The sequence below is a fragment of the Pogona vitticeps genome, chromosome 8 (assembly GCF_051106095.1).
Source record: "Pogona vitticeps strain Pit_001003342236 chromosome 8, PviZW2.1, whole genome shotgun sequence".
Lineage (NCBI taxonomy): Eukaryota > Metazoa > Chordata > Lepidosauria > Squamata > Agamidae > Pogona > Pogona vitticeps.
In genome coordinates, this window is record NC_135790.1 from 13,208,423 (window position 1) to 13,226,023 (window position 17,601).

Sequence of the window (17,601 nt, forward strand, 5' to 3'; positions counted from 1 at the left end):
AGCAAGTTTGGAAAACTCAACAGTGGCCAGAGGATTGGAAAAGATCAGTCTACATCCCAATCCCAAAGAAAGGCAGTGCCAAAGAATGCTCCAACTACCGTACAATTGCACTCATTTCGCACGCTAGCAAGGTTATGCTCAAAATCCTCCAAGGTAGGCTTCAGCAGTATGTGGACCGAGAACTCCCAGAAGTACAAGCTGGATTCCGAAGAGGCAGAGGAACTCGAGACCAAATTGCTAACTTGCGCTGGATTATGGAGAAAGCCAGAGAGTTCCAGAAAAATATCTACTTCTGCTTCATTGACTATGCGAAAGCCTTTGACTGTGTGGACCACAGCAAACTATGGCAAGTTCTTAAAGAAATGGGAGTGCCTGACCACATTATCTGTCTCCTGAGAAACCTATATGTGGGACAGGAAGCAACAGTTAGAACTGGTCATGGAACAACTGAGTGGTTCAAAATTGGGAAAGGAGTACGGCAAGGCTGTATATTGTCCCCCAGCTTATTTAACTTATATGCAGAATACATCATGCGGAAGGCTGGACTGGAAGAAACCCAAGCCGGAATTAAGATTGCCGGAAGAAATATCAACAACCTCCGATATGCAGATGATACCACTCTGATGGCAGAAAGTGAGGAGGAATTAAAGAAGCTTGTAATGAGAGTGAAAGAGGAGAGTGCAAAAAACGGTCTGAAACTCAACATCAAAAAAACTAAGATCATGGCCACTGGTCCCATCACCTCCTGGGAAATAGAAGGGGAAGATATGGAGGCAGTGTCAAATTTTATCTTCCTGGGCTCCATGATTACTTCAGATGGAGACAGCAGCCCTGAAATTAAAAGGCGCCTTCTTCTTGGGAGGAAAGCGATGACAAATTTTGACAGCATCTTGAAAAGCAGAGACATCACCTTGCCAACAAAAGTCCGAATAGTCAAAGCTATGGTTTTTCCTGTAGTGATGTATGGAAGTGAGAGCTGGACCATAAAGAAAGCTGACCGCCGAAGAATTGATGCCTTTGAATTGTGGTGCTGGAGGAGGCTCTTGAGAATCCCCTGGACTGCAAGGAGAACAAACCTATCAGTTCTAAAGGAAATCAACCCTGAATGCTCACTTGAAGGACAGATCCTGAAGCTGAGGCTCCAGTACTTTGGCCATCTCATGAGAAGAAAAGAGTCCTTGGAAAAAACCTTGATGTTAGGAAGGTGTGATGGCAAGAGGAGAAGGGGACGACCAAGGATGAGATGGCTGGACAGTGTCTGCGAAGCAACCAACATGAACCTGACACAACTCCGGGAGGCAGTAGAAGACAGGAGGGCCTGGCGTGCTCTGGTCGATGGGGTCACGAAGAGTCGGACACGACTAAACGACTAAACACACACACAACACATGGGCTTGTCGGCTGACTTTTGGTCCCTTCCAGTTTTGAAAAGGACCTCTCCTGGGCCTAAAATAGAAAGAAAGGGGTTGATGTTTGTTCTCTGATGATTCAGTTTGAGTGAGATTCACTGGGTGGTACAACCTTTTATATATTTATGGATGGCTGTGAATGGAAGGGCTATTGCTTTTGGGGAGAGAGCATACTTTACATGCAGGAAATCCCAGGTTCAATCTCTGGCATCTCCGGGCATCTTTTCATGTGTTAGAAGCTGCTAACACATCATATACATGATACTGAGGTCAATTGGTCTGACTCAATATTAAGGTAGTTTTCATTGTGCGTGCCTTGAATCCGGGGTGTGGGGGGAAGACAGTTTAACATTTAGAGACCACATTAAAGCAAATTCTCTGGAAAACTTGCAGAATAAAAATAAAATAATCCAGTAAACATAAAATACATTATAATCAAACATGGCATTAAAATAGAAGAAAAATTGAGAAAAAATAATAAAAATCAGTCTGAGCTAAAACAGATTTCAAGGTGGCACGATTATTTAAATGGATCATGGAAATAAAAAGGGGATTATGTAATATCGAACAGACATTTATAGTCAGGAACAGACAAACCTCTGGAGCTTTTACCATTTGCAGCCACTTGCTTAATAAAAACAGTTGAAAGCCCTCAGATGGCAATCTTAAATCTGAGCAGGCACAACTTCCATCTTTTTACAAGCTTTTGTCAATTTGGCAGTGTTTTTGACACTGTAGTTTTTCCTCCACAATCCTTTGGGCCCATCTGATACTGTTTTCCTGCACATCGGGGATTTAATCTTTTTCTTTCTACCATCTATCTACTATTCTGTTTAGGAGCAGATCAAAAGTGAAGTCACTGTACTATCTTGTAATTTGTGATAAAGTAGAACCTCAAATTTCCTTCTCTTGCCTTGTCCTTCACAATGTTATAGTATTGTATGTTACAGGCTGAACAGCACTTTTAAATGTCTTTCTTCCAGATAGCAGCTCAGATCTGTCGTCAGGCAGGACTGGTAAAAAAATCCAAAGATGTGATGGACTATAGTGAAGAGAATTTTGCCATTGTGTTTGCTGCTATGGGGGTAAGTAGACAAGACCATATGAGATGGGTATTACAATTCATAATTAGTAACAAACTTGAAGGTGTCCTTACATAAACACTTCTGCATGAAACGTTAGATGAACAGAATCTGTAAAATATAGTGCTTTTAGCATTTGGCTGCACTGAGAACTGACTATTTCACAGATATGATTAATTAGACTACAATTCTTTGTTCATCTTACAAAACAACAACTGATAACAGTTTTAGAAGAGATAGCCATGTTAGTCTGTGCCGGCATATCAGGCAAAAATAAAAGAAAAATAATGACAAGGTGGACTTGTCCATGAAAGCTCACATGAAAATATAGCAGTATTTAAGGTGCCTTCTTTATTCTTAATTGTTTTTGTTTTTGTCTGATAAACCGATACAGTGCACATTTCTGGAAGTGGCTGGCACTGCCCCTCCAGACGTATATCAAGAGGTGCTAGCTAATAATGAATGAAGAACTACACCAAACCCTTCCACTTCATGGACACCAACCTTCTAGATGACAGCTAAAATTGAGGAAAGTTTTCTGCACACATCTCAAGTTCTAAATATTAAACCAGGAGAGGCTAAGCTAAATCTGTGGAGAACAAAAAGCAGCACACCTCGTCAAATGGATATATACTGAAGAGTGTCTCCCACTAGGACAAAAATCTAGCTGGACTATCATGAAATCACTTAATACACTACGAAATGAAGTAGAAAAATCAAAGAATAATGAAGTGGGCTACTTGGTACAGGACAAATATTCTGTGACTGTGGAGGAATCCAGTCAATACAGCACTTATGTGCATGCATTTTATACCCTTCTACATGTACAAAAAGAGGTCTAGCAAATGGCTGAGATAATGCTATTGAGGTAGCCTGCTTCTGGTCAAAAACTAATTATCTTAACATTTTAATTTGTTTTTAGTTTTTCCAAACAGATGAGTTGACAGGAGACACAAGTGGTGGTACCTCTCAGATTTTATGTTTCTTCAGCACTTTCTTGAGAATTAGTGCTCTATAAAATGGATTTTAAATAGTTGCTGACTCACTGCATGACCTTATCTCAACACAATGCTCTAGGTAAACATGGAAACAGCCCGGTTCTTCAAATCAGACTTTGAGGAAAATGGATCCATGGACAACGTTTGTCTCTTTTTGAACTTGGCCAATGATCCGACGTAAGTAGAAATCTTAAGTTATTTATCAGAAACATGGACAGAACATAAGGAAGTGAAAAACTGCCTTAGTTTTCTTTCATATGTAGTTGCAAAGTGGACTTTGAGGGGGAAAGGCTAGATATCTGGTAAAATAAGAAATATAAAAGAGGAAGTTCCTTGAGTTAGGAAAATTCTGACTCAAAGGTCTGAGTCTCTAAAATGGAAAAAACTGCAGTTTAAGACTTGAGTGTCCAGAACGCATGATTTTTTGACTTTTTGTCATGGAAAATGGTGCTTGGAAAGGAAGCTTGTGACAATTAGATAATTGCCTTCCATGTACCTTTACTCAGCTCATGGGAGATACTACTCCTCTAATGTAGATAGAGTGGGAAACAATTTGCATTTATTACCTGGTGATAGTAATTACCTGGTGATAGCAAGTTATATGCATATGTGAAATGGGGATTGAGTTCCCTGTGCATCTTGGCAACAACCCATAAATTACCATTAATTTATTAGTTTTATTTATTTATTTGATTTATACCCCACCCATCTGGCCTAAAAGATCACTCTAGGCGGCTTCCAGTGAATATAAACAATAAAATAATACAAAGAATTACATAAATCATATTATAACATACACAATGCAAAAATAGAATAAAAATAAATAAAGGGAGAAAAATAAACAAAGAGAAATGCACTGATGAGTTATGCAGACATTGCAGCTCACTGTTCAATTATACACTTAGATAACATATGGGCAATATGCAGCTGTGGGCTACATGCAGCCCTCCAGGATCATTTTTGTGGTTCCTCTTCATCCTTGGGACCCCTTGCCTCCCCTCCACACAGACATTTTGAAAGTGAGGGAATTAATCAGGAAGTCTGTATGTCATCTAAGACTATAGGGGGCAATTCTACAATTGTTTTTAGTGGCCTCAATATTTTTTTAAAAATAGCTACTGGTAAGGTAAACTGGCTTTATCATTTTAAAGTAACCAGTTCTTAGTTCAATCTGTTTTTTCCCAGTTAACAAAAACCCAGTGTAACAGCTTGTATACTACATAGTCACTGCATTAAAAAAGTCAAATATAATTTAAAATATGTAAGTTAGCTTCTTTGGTTTTGCATCTCTCCATTTAATCCTGCCTCCTGAGAATTTAATATAGTTTATTAAACTAAGCTAAATGAGAGGGCTGAGGAAAAACAGAATTTGAAGAATGTGAAAAGGCTGTGTAAACAGCAATACAAATCTTTCACTTCCTACTGCTCTAAGAAATGGCTGGCAGAGCTGTGGCAAGGGAGTCTATATATGATGTGGTGACATTAGCTTGAGTTCTCTCTAGCACCTTAATGGTAGATACATACAGAGAGATTATCAGCTTTACAGAGAAGTTCTCTTGTCATTCAGGTTCTCCTTTGGCTGCCTTTTAAAATGGCAGTCTTCCCAGAGTGGCTTATAATTTAAACAGGTATGCCAATATAAACTAATTGAAATACTTTTTTTTAAATTGCCCAATTAAAAAGCAAACAAACACCAGTATAAATAGTGCACAAGAAACAGCTATATTTTTAAAATCTTGAAAACGCATACAAACAGCTGTTGGCGGGGAGTTCTACTATAGATACTCTGTATTGGCTGCCACCCTTACGGATCAGTATGGCATTACTGTGCTTTGAACAGGGCATTCAGTTATTATCTACGCATGATGGCTCATAACGCTTGTAGGCAGTCCTCATGTAACATGCATAGGCTTAGGGTTAAGGTGACAAGAGTGTCCAGGATTATAGGGCACAGGGAAAGTTTGTTTGTTTTTCTTTACACTACAAAAAGAGCTGTCAGGTGAGAGTTGTCTAGTAAATCTCTAGTCTTAAACATTACTTCCTAGATACTTAGCATGTTTGATCTGTTTATCTGAAGAATACTGAATTATTACCAACTCCTCTTGTGTTAGGCTATTCTTCTCGACAGTCCTTTTTCAGAAATGGGTGCTACTTTGTATTCTTTATTTATCTCCATTCTGGGATGATTGTAACGGAACATCATTGGTTTTCTCCTTCCAGCATTGAGCGTATAATCACACCTCGTCTTGCTTTGACCACAGCAGAGTTCTTGGCTTATCAGTGTGAGAAGCATGTATTGGTCATTCTGACAGATATGAGCTCCTATGCAGAAGCTCTGAGAGAGGTACATTATTTGTTTTGTTCAACAGACCAGACTCTGCTTTGCTTGCAGATTCTTTGCTAGAAAGGGTTAGATTCATTAATAGTGAGGATTTTGATGGAGTGGTCTAAACTTACAGTGTCAAACCTGCTTAAAAATTATTCTAAATTAATTTAACTTTGATAGGTTTACCATAAGTAGTGAAATTTCCTCATCATTTTCAAGATCTTTCATCAGAAAAAAGTACCTGCAGGTATCTGCAGGCTACATTTCTCAGTGAATAATAATTCAAACTTTGGCATATGTTTTTCTTGTCTTTCCTATTACTGCTGCTTTAGGACACTGGTTCACAGATGGCTTTAAAATATTTCAAAAGGGCTTTGCTTGCTTCCCAAACATTGCCATAAACTCACCTTCTTCATGGTTGTTGTGGGTTTTTCGGGCTCTTTGGCCATGTTCTGAAGGTTGTTCTTCCTGATGTTTCGCCAGTCTCTGTGGCCGGTGTAACCGCCACCCTCAAACCTCAAAGAGTGGTTGCTACTTTACTTTAAAACTCTGCTGCCACCAACTTCTCCTTGAAAAATCTTAAAAAGACAAGTATATCTTTGAAAACAAAAACTTGTTTATTGATTACAAAAAAAATAGAAAATCACTGGTAAAAAAATCAATTAATCAATCACAGTTAATATACACTGGCTCACACAGACTATTTTTCACTGACAGGCTCCCTCACTCACTATTACTAACAATCACTTTCAACCCTCAGCTCAAAACTCCAATCTGCTCTAATCTCCTCTCTCACACCCTTCACCCCCCTTTATATATCAGCTCCTCCCTGTCACTGCCCAGCTGTGACGGACATGTGATGTTATGTCTGCCCGTTACAATACCTCCCCCCTTAATAAGTTGTTTTGTGAGGGAAAGCTAGAGTGCTTTTCTCCAAAAACAACGAGGAGCCATACCATATACACAACTTACATTACCCCAACATTACACGCACACTTACCAAAATATTAAAATTTCAATAGCAGAAAAAGTCATACAATATAACACTTTTCCTTCTTATTACTTTAAAACACTTTAAACAATTATTATTCCTTATACTCTAAGCATTTTTATTAATTCAAACAATATACTTTACCTTATCACTTTATATTTTATAATTAATTTTCATTAACTTTATTAACTTTACAGTAATCACCATTATGCAACTTATAATCACTTTAAACCATTCTTAGAGTCCAATTTTTCTTTTCCATCTTCAGTCATCGGGTCGTCTATGTAAGCAATCCCCCACCTCCAAGGAGATACCGGGGATGCCGGAGAATGGAGAGATTCCAAAGTTTAGTCAGTCCTTTAGGAGCTAAGATGAGCCCAAGACTCTCAGCTAGGCCCAGACTAACACTTCTTCCTCAAATCCACCTCCTTTATTAAGAAAAGCAACACACACAGACAAATCCATGAGTTTAAACTCAGGCTAACCTGGGCTCTATATCAGGTAGCAAATACACATGGCCAAATCAGAAAGACTAGTCTGTTCAAGAAACCAATGCATGCAATTCTAAATCACTACTGTTTTATTTAAGAAAAGATGGTTCAGAAAAGAATTCAGATTATTGCAAAGTAATTCAGTTAGGAACATTTTCATAACAAGGCAGACAGATCACCCCCACCACCCCAGCTGGAAAAATAAAATAATTAAAAGCATTCTAAGCTAGAATAATGCATAAGCACAGTCATTCTCACGTTCCTGTGATCCCACAATCCATGATCCACCAGGAAAAGTTAGATTCCAGTTATAATCCATTTTGGGAAAAAGCATGTGTCTGTCCTTTCTCAGTCCAACTCCATCTTTTTCCAACTTCTTACCAACTTCCTTCTTCCCAGAATTCTTCATAAGGAACACCCCCTCCTGGGTCTTGTTGTCCCGCCTAACTTTCTCATGGGAGCTTGAGAGTTGTTATCATGTTTTGTGGCAGAATTATTTTGACTACGAAAGTCTCTGCTCTCTACTCATCTTAGCAACGAGATAACCAGAGAGCGAAGCTTCTCTGAAACAGCATGAAAAACTTTCCTACTACAGAGCAGACTTTAAATCAAGATGGATGCTGTCAAGACAATATTATGACTACAAAACCCATTCTAGCATCTCATAAAAACACAGATCATCACAGTCTAGAGAGGGCATCTGCAGCACAGTTCTGAGTCCCTTTGACCACTCTAACCTCAAAGTCGAAGTCCTGCAAGATCAAAGCCCACCTCATCAGTTTACTGTTGCTAGCCTTCATAGTTCTTAGCCACAACAGTGGTGAGTACAGAGGATGAAATGTCTCCCCCAAATATATGGTTTCAGTTTCTGGACCGCAAACAAAATGGCAAGACACTCCTTCTCGATGGTGGACAGGTGTCTTTCCCCTTTCTGTAGCTTCTTGCTCAGGTAGGCAACCGGTTGAAGGTCTCCGCAGTCATCACTCTGGCACAGCACGGCTCCTAACCCGGAGTTGGATGCATCTGTGAAGACGGTGAACTCACGATCGAAATCCGGATCTCGCAACACGGGGTTGGTGGTTAACGCCTCCTTTAGCTTCCCAGACGCCTCCTCGCAGCTACTGGACCACTGGATGTTGTCAGCACTCTTCTTGCGCGTCAGTTCCGTCAGTGGCGCTGCTATCTCGCTGAACCTAGGAATAAATCTCCTATAGTAGCCTACCAGCCCAAGAAAAGATCTAACTTTCTTCTTGGTGGTGGGTCTAGGCCAACTACTTATAGCATCTACTTTTGCTTCCAGGGGTTTGATTATGCCTCCCCCTACCACATGACCTAAGTATTTCATTTCAGGGCTACCCAGCTGGCCTTTGCTTGCTGTCACTGTTAGCCCTACTACCTTTACTCTTTGCAGCACTTTGTCACCATATGGCCCAGTGTCTCTATATGGAGTTACTGATTGTGGGGGTGCATCTCCTGTATCTAACTTGTGCACCACTCCCTTGGCTAACCCGAGCTTGTTGGGGAAAACATGTTGGTACTTCGTAACCACAGCTTCTAATTCATTTAGCTGCTCTTGAGTTAAACCAACTTTAGTTGGGGCTCTCACAAGCACTAGATCAGCTCCAACCACACCCCAGCTGAGTAACCATGGAAACATCTCTCTGCAGGCTCTTTTCTGATACTGTAACAATCTCATCTGCAGAGGGTGATTCCTGGCCTCCTAGTGAAAGTGTAAGTGCGAAAGCACTCTGAACATGCTCTATTGACTGCACTCCATCTCCATATATCAAATCTTGGTCAGTCACAGATTTCTCAGGGTAATCAGAAGTTAGTGTTGTACCATCTGTCAAGGTACTCGCTTCCCTCTGGTCCCAATTATTAAGGTTTTCCACAGAATAGGCCCTAATCATGCACCTCAGGGTACCATTAAATTTCTCTGTTAACCCGTTAGATTGTGGATGATATGGGGAAGTACTTAAATATCTGATACCACATATTTGCCATAGTCTCTGCATGATTTTTGAGGTGAAAGATATTCCTAGATCAGTCACTTATCTCTGAAGCAAAGCCCATTCGACTCATATAACTCAGCAGGGCATCAGCCACTGTATGAGTCTCAATATTACTAAGAGGAATAACCTCTGGGTATCGTGTGGCATGGTCCACAATAGTAAGGATAAATCTGTTTCCCCTCTTTGACCCTAGGCAACAGCCCTATAATATCCACGCCAATACATTGAAATGGGGTAGAGATTACGGGTAATGGACACAACTTTGCCTTTGTTTTGTCCCGGTTATTACCCTGTCTCTGGCAAATATCGCAACTCTGGCAGAAACTTTTAATCTGCTTTCCTATTTCTAGCCAATAGAAGTTTTCCGTTATTCTTTGTTTGGTTTTATTGATCCCTAGATGAGCGGCAAATATGTCAGAATGTCCCCTCTCTAATATCATCTGGCGGTATTTTACAGGCACCACCAACTGCTTTTGAATTTCTTCTCCCCCTTTCAAGGGGTTTACCAGTGTTTCTCTGTACAGTAATCCCTGCTTAACGTGGAATCTTTCAGGTGTTTCGGGGGTTAACTGTATTCCAGACACTTTCTCAAAGCAGCTTTTTAAAGTGGGATCTGCTTGCTGTTCTTGGGAAAAAGTATTGTGTTGTGGCATATCAAGTGTAAATATCTCAGCTGAGTTTCCATTGTCAGTCATTTCTACCCCCTGACTGTCACTCTTTTCCTCAGCTGTCTCTGTCTGCTCATATTGTGAACGTGTTATAACCAGAACTCTCTTCAGCTTTGGCCTGCATCTCCATTTGTAAAGCCATTTGTCTTTCCTGTAAGGCCCTTTCCTCAGGTTGGGCTTTGGCTTTCATTTCTAGCTCCAATCTCCATTTTTTAAATTCTAATGGGTCTTCCTTTGAGGACTCTCCCTCCTGAGCTGAGGTAAATCCTTCCTCAACATCCCCATTCTCACTGTCTGACCCAGCTGCCATTTCATACGGCCTCTGTTCAGCTTTCTTTCCCCTTGTCAAGGGCATTTTTCTTTTCTCAGGCTTCTCTTCCCACTTACAAGCCTTGATTTTAAAAAGTACACTTTTTTCCTGTCAGTGAGTCTGTTATAAAGTTGCTGCTCCACCAGCACTGGCAAGCTAGCTACTGTTACCAGGCTTCAGCCTCCAGCTAGGCCTCCCGCCGAAACAGAATTTTCCTTTCTGTCTCAGGCACCAAATCCTAAACACACACACAGCTTCCCCTTGTCCCAGGTTCACCTGCCTTTGAGTTCCCTCAGCCTCACTGCCCTTGGCTCTGCTTTGTCCTCTCAGAGCTTTCCCCAAACTCAGGACAAGCCAGCCACTCTGCCACAGATTTTGCTTTGGGCAACTCTCCACAGAAATGGTCACCACAGAGCCTCCCTGTCTTAGTTCCCAATCTGAGGTCCCGCGCCCTTCAACTAGACTCGCTCCCCGTGAGACAAGTCCTAGAAGGTTACCCACGCGTTTACTCAGACGTCCCTGACTAAAGACCCCTGCTCTGGGCACCTTTCCACACAAGGCTTCACTGGATCCCACCGCTGCCACCAATTTATTGTAACCACCACCCTCAAACCTCAAAGAGTGGTTGCTACTTTACTTTAAAACTCTGCTGCCACCAACTTATCCTTGAAAAATCATAAAAGGACAAGTATATCTTTGAAAACAAAAACTTGTTTATTGATTACAAAAATAAAAATAGAAAATCACTGGTAAAAAAATCACTTAATCAATCACAGTTAATAAACACTGGCTCACACAGACTATTTTTCACTGACAAGCTCCCTCACTCACTATTACTAACAATCACTTTCAACCCTCAGCTCAAAACTCCAATCTGCTCTAATCTCCTCTCTCACACCCTTCACCCCCGTTTATATATCAGCTCCTCCCCTTAAGTTCCACCCTCCGTCACACCATTGGCTGATGACTCACTGCCCAGCTGTGACGGACATGTGATGTTATGTCTGCCCGTTACAGCCGGCATCTTCAGAGGACAGCACTCTGTACAGCACTCTGGTGAAACTTCAGGAAGAACAACCTTCAGAACACGGCCAAAGAGCCCAAAAAACCCACAACAACCATTAGATCCCGGTCGTGAAAGCCTTCGTGAATTCATATTCTTCATGTTTCTCCTCTTCATGTTCTTGATAATCTATAGCAAAGGTGGACAATTTCTGGTAATCAGGATAACATATTCCATCTTCAGACCTTAGAGGGCCACAACCATCACCTTTAGGAAAAAAGTCACAAAAAGCGACTTTCAGTTTTGAAAACTTCCCCACCTTTGGCTTTAAAATGCAACAGAGCATTACTCTATTGAATGGGAGTTTAATTAAATGGGTGTCATTGCTACCATGGAACTATTTTTCCCCCCACTCTGGTCTTATCATCAATGAGGACTCGGTTGAAATTTGCACAGGCCATGCACTTTGCAAACCTGGATTTCTGAATTTAAAATGGAAGAAATGAAGGTATAGGAATGATGCTTCTTTGCTGATGTGGAAAACCTGTATAAAAAAAGAGGTACTTTGTGTTGCAGAGAGTTTTGGAATTTTCACAGTGCCTTTGTCTCTACTGTCCTTGTTTCTATTCGGCATTGCTATTCTGCTGGTTAACCTTGCTTAATATTTTTGTTTGCCTCAACTTCCCAAAGGTATCGGCTGCCAGGGAAGAAGTACCAGGGCGACGTGGCTTTCCTGGTTATATGTACACAGATCTGGCCACTATTTATGAACGTGCTGGGCGAGTAGAAGGCCGGAATGGGTCTATTACCCAGATTCCTATTCTTACTATGCCCAATGATGGTAAGCTCAATTGTTCTGTTTATTTCCGGGAAAGTTTTGTTTTCAAATTTCTTTTATTATTTAGTTTTGGTTGGCCCTGCCTAGCAAACTACATTAAGCTCATCATTCCTGTGAGTGACTATCTTAAATAAAAGCCACTTGTTGATCCCTCACTTTCTTTGTTGGATATGGTTAACTTGAATCTCTTTGTTTCTTTTTTTTTTAGAAAAATATTTTTGAGAGTGTTCTATTAGTACCTATTGTATTGTTCTGAATATAACAGTAAAACCTTTTTCATAAATTTTGTGAAGCCAGTATAGTTGCCAAGATTTGTTTATTATACCCAAAGTGCTTTGGTATGCATTGGTATGCATTGAAAGGTCAGTGCACATAAAGTAGTAAGCCAATAAAACTAGAATAGGCCCATTGAATCAACTGAGTCAACTCCTATAAGTTTGATTAATGCAAATTACTTTACTGTGATATATTATTATTACTTTAGTGTAATAAGTAGCATTTAGTGTAGGCTCATTTAACTCAATGCAGCCTACGAAGGATCTGACTGACTAAATCCCCATTGATTCAGTGAGCCTACTCTAATGCAATTCACTATGCTAGTGGTTCCTAAACTTGGGTAAACCAGGTTGTCTTGGACTGCAACTCTCAGAAACCCTCAGCAGTACAGCTAATGGTCACGTCTTCTGGTAGCTGCAGTCCAAGAACACCTGGGTTACCCAAGGTTAGGAACCACTGCACTATGCTAGGCAACAGGATTTGGCCATAGGATGATAAAGCTAGTTGTTGTTTTCTTACTGTTTACCAGTGCTAGTTGTCCTGGGCCTCTTTTTGTTTCTTCCTTTTTAAGACTTGAGAGCTGAAATAACATTGAAGGGAAAATAACACACATTAATTATGGAAAGCTGATTTAAGTATGCAGGCTACATGTAATCTTAATTAAAGGCAGTTATGAAAGGTGGTCTTGAGGGCTTACCTCATTGTCTGAACCAAAGGGGCACATTCCATGGTTTAGAGACACCACTAGGAAGGTCCTGTCTATTATGCCTATTGGCCTGATGTTTGATGGCAGATACCTGTAAAGGACACATTTAGCATATTAACAGCATCATATGGCTCAGATCATTTGGCCCTACCATGTAAAGATGGAGATCAGCCCTTTTGAATTAAGCACAAAATCATATGGTTCCCAAAAGCACCACTAGAATTCTTGTTCTCAAAGATGCTGAAAACCTACCCATTTCTCTAAAAATACAGTGACTGGTGTCCATGCTGCCATGATAAAAGCCTTTTGTTTTTCTATCCCTCCTCTTGGGCAGATATGACTTTTATGAGAGCACAAGCAGTCTGCAGCAGTTAGAGAAATCTGAAGGTGCTAATACAACTTCTTTTGCAGATATTACCCACCCTATTCCTGATTTGACGGGATACATTACTGAAGGCCAGATCTATGTAGACAGGCAGCTATACAACAGACAGGTCAGTATGGCAGGCAGAAATAACCATCAGGGTGCCCTACAAATAAAACCTTTCTATACTTTGTAGGCCTTTTTTGCAAAAATGCTGAATATATGTAGGTATATCACAAATTTTGAAGCCGGCAAGTTTTTGCAAGTGTCTTGTAATGCTGGATGCTTCACTTATCATCAGGGTACTCCGAAGACTTGATAATGGGAAATAAAATGGTTAGAATATGTTTAACATGAAAGCATGCACATATGTTGTAACACAGAATAAGACAGCATATGACTATCTAGATACTGTGCTGCATCTCCCATCTGCTATAGCCAACATAGCCAATGTAGCAGAGTTGTAGTTGAACAATATCTGAAGAGCCACATATTCCCCAGCCCTATTCTGAAATATTTAAATTGCTTGTTAGTCATGGAATAATTGTTCCTTAGCAGCAGCAGAAAGATCTATACTTTGAGACTGAGCACTAATGAATGACTTTCATTATTGTCAGTTGAAATGCAAAAGATAAATCTGTTTTGAAGCACATGTCTAATATCAGATTTGTCTATTACAAAGTTGGGGAGAAATGAGGGTGTTTCAAAAGTTACAGCTTTAGCTGGATATGTACCGGCAGGAAGTATCAATATGACAGATGTCTCTGGGCAGTGGGTTGCATTCAGATTTCATCAAACTGAAATAAGATTCAAATTAACAGGACTGATATCAGTGTGATATCCCACATTGATTTCAGTGGGTGTGCTTACAACCTAAGTCTGATCTAGCCCAGGAATAGGCAAAGTGGAGCCTTTGATGGGTTACTGGCACGCAATTCCCATCAGCCCTAGTGACCAGTGGGGAAGATGCTTTCCACCAACTTCAGGAGAGCATCATTTTGCCAGCTATAATCTAGCTTCCATCTTGGTTTTCTGTGCTATCTGCTTCTTTCTTGAATTACAGGCATTTCATCCCATATCAGAGCAGCCTTATGTTAATTTTCAGACATGTAAAAAGCCTGTTTCTCCTTCCAGATTTATCCACCTATCAATGTACTTCCTTCTTTGTCTCGGTTAATGAAGTCAGCTATTGGAGAGGGGATGACTAGGAAAGATCATGCTGATGTTTCCAACCAACTGGTAGGTGTGACTGATTTGCATGTCTTGCAGCGATGGGCCAAAAACAGAAAGCATACAGAGGAAATGCAGTGAACAACTTACAGTGAATTTGTTTGCATTAAAAGTACTAGTTTTAAAGCATTTCTCAGCTCATATTGTCCGAACCAGAATATCTTGGCTACCTGTCTCACTCTGACTTGGCTTGGATCTACAGATGCTTGTGTCATAATGAATCTATTAGTCTTGAAGGTGCCTTAAGACTCTGTTGTTTTCTTCCTTTTCTTAGTATGCTTGCTATGCCATTGGGAAGGATGTCCAAGCTATGAAGGCTGTTGTAGGGGAGGAAGCACTTACTTCAGATGATCTTCTTTATCTTGAATTCCTGCAGAAGTTTGAGAGGAACTTCATTGCTCAGGGTAGGTATTTCATATTTCTGCTTGTGAAATTCTTTGTGTGTCAGATTCTTAGCATCTGTCAACTACTATCTCAAACATATGGCTTTTACCCATATGTAACTCTGCCAGTGGTTCTTCTTTCAGGGCCCTATGAAAATCGCACTGTTTATGAAACCTTGGACATTGGCTGGCAGCTGCTGCGTATCTTCCCCAAGGAGATGCTGAAGAGAATCCCTCAGTCCACTTTGGCAGAGTTCTATCCTCGAGACTCCACTGCAAAGCACTAGCTCTGTGAAATGCTGAGCTCTGTGAAACGCTGGATTTTCTTACCTTGTGTTGATGTTTACTTGTCATCCCTATAATTAAACCAAGAATAAGTGACATATTTGTGCCAGTGTTCCTGATGTTTTAAGTTGATAACAGAGTTTAAAATATGCTCCTTCTCAAATGCTAGATCTGGAGTGATTTACATTTTCTATATAGAGGGAAATGACCTATTTTTCCAGGCCTTCATTCTGATTTACTGGCAAGAATTCTTGGAAGAAGAAAATACTTGAGACTACAGTGTTCTTTTTTTTTCTTTTGTGAAACAAATAATAGCCAGGTGAGAGGCATAGTTGTGAATGAGCTGTATTTCTTGGGCAAGCCAAGCTTCTCCATTCAAATGCTGCTATTTTCATGCTGTTCCATAGGACAAAATGACACTCTGTAATGGCAAGAGATGTACGTACAGCAGAGCCCAGTGACTCCTATTAGCAGATCAAATCCATAAATAGCTTCAATTTTGACTCAGAAATAACTCAAGAAAGGCATTGCAATGGAGTGTGACAATTGTCATGTGACAAGTACATGATTCCAACATTTTCCAGGAACATGATCTGAGGGCCATTGCTTAGATGGCTAGTCCAGAGGACCAGTTTCACATTCTGTTCCTGCATGTTTGATGGGTTAAAATAAAACTATAGTGTAATAAGTACCTCCTTCCCCACTTTTTGAATATCTGTGACTGGAAAGCCATGGTAAAGTGGCAGTGCTTGTGACTAATGAACATTTCAAACAGTATTAATCTTTTTAAGACCATCCTGAAGATAGCCCAGTGCTTTCAGACTGCACACCACAGAATAGGTCAATGTTTGTATAACATTGGGCAGCATATTACTTGGTCCCTCAAGCGAACCTTCTGGTTCATTTACCAAATCAGGCTTGGATTGAATGAAGTAGAAAAGGTGATGGCAAACCAAATGTATGAAGGGATAATTTAAATTCTGTTATTAAGTATCTCTTCAGATGACACTGGATTTTGAAATGTGCAACCTTGGGTTTGTTTTTAAACCACATGTTCTGAGTACAAAGTTGTCTAGCCATGTTCAGCACGGTAATCAACAATGATGTGACACTTCAAATGTAGATCAGTGGCAGACAGCTATTTACATGAAAATGGGGTTCAGTAGCTCTCAAAGCCCAAGGGCAAACAGGATCTGTGTGTCTTTGTGTTGATTTTTTTTTGCTTTCCAGGCTTTCCTTAGGACCATCCAAGCTCTTCAGCTTCTGCAACCCAGCTTGCAAACTATTGGCAACTCCTGGATCGCAACAGGGGGTGGCTCAGAAAAGTTTGTGATGACTTAGGCTGTGTAGACTGTGCTGTTTCAGCGTCTCTTACCCCTCATGCAGCCCTCCAATGCTATCTTCTATGCAGTTCTTCTTTGTATTGTTTCCTTCTATGTGCTCTGTATCTTGGGTGCAGTAGCTTTTTCTTTACTCCAGTGCATTCCATCAACATTGTTGTGTCAATCTATATTTTTCTCTGGGCAGAAGAGGGAGGGATCACAGGGGTGGGAAGATAGCATGAAAATATTTTAATGTAGAAAACTGTGATACCTGAATTAAGTTAAATATTTGAAATAAATGTTAAACAAAATGGGATTCTGTCTCCTCTGGGGAGTGATTACTCTGATTCCCTTTGGAAGGCTCACAAATTCTGCATTTGTAGGTCTCTTGTTTGCAGCATCTACAAGAAAACATGGTTGCTTGTGTAGATCATGTTTAGAGTAGTGGATTTATCTTCCTATGTCAGTTATTTGAATGGTGAGGAGGTAATTTCAACATTTGCTGATCCCCCCCCCCCATCTGATACTGTGTTTGGATCAGCTAGTGACACTTTGGATTACTATGTTTCTACCTGTAAGTCATTGTGAAAATGCTTTAATGGCCGGAGAGGCAGAAGAGACACAAATCATTCAGACTGCTTGGAGGTGCAAATAGGCACATGGCTATTATCTCTAATATAGAGTCTTAAATTACAGATGCTATAAAAGGTTATGCAGCTTAAGACACTATTTAATTTATATGCCACCAATATACCCTCCAATTTTCAGCCCTGCTGGGTGGGGCTCTGCCTCTCATGTTGCTTAACCCCATGTGTGCATGCAACTCCGCCCCACCCCACCCCCCACATGCTAGGTTTTGTTGCAACCAGAACCTAACATGATTGCTGCGTGGAGGAGGAAAACATCT

The 17,601-nt window shown here is 40.5% G+C and overlaps 1 protein-coding gene across 1 annotated transcript in view; it reads left to right on the top strand.

Annotated features, from left to right (window-relative positions):
* The window catches only part of ATP6V1B2 (ATPase H+ transporting V1 subunit B2), a 37,099-nt gene extending 20,089 nt beyond the window's left edge, over nt 1-17,010 (top strand). Inside the window, exons 7-14 of the mRNA XM_020812319.3 lie at nt 2,393-2,494; nt 3,569-3,666; nt 5,710-5,833; nt 11,981-12,131; nt 13,522-13,604; nt 14,609-14,713; nt 14,979-15,108; nt 15,232-17,010. Coding sequence (XP_020667978.1) covers nt 2,393-2,494; nt 3,569-3,666; nt 5,710-5,833; nt 11,981-12,131; nt 13,522-13,604; nt 14,609-14,713; nt 14,979-15,108; nt 15,232-15,374 — 936 coding nt within the window. The 3' untranslated portion in view covers nt 15,375-17,010. The remainder of the gene's footprint in view (nt 1-2,392; nt 2,495-3,568; nt 3,667-5,709; nt 5,834-11,980; nt 12,132-13,521; nt 13,605-14,608; nt 14,714-14,978; nt 15,109-15,231) is intronic.
* The last annotated feature ends 591 nt before the right edge of the window (nt 17,011-17,601 follow it).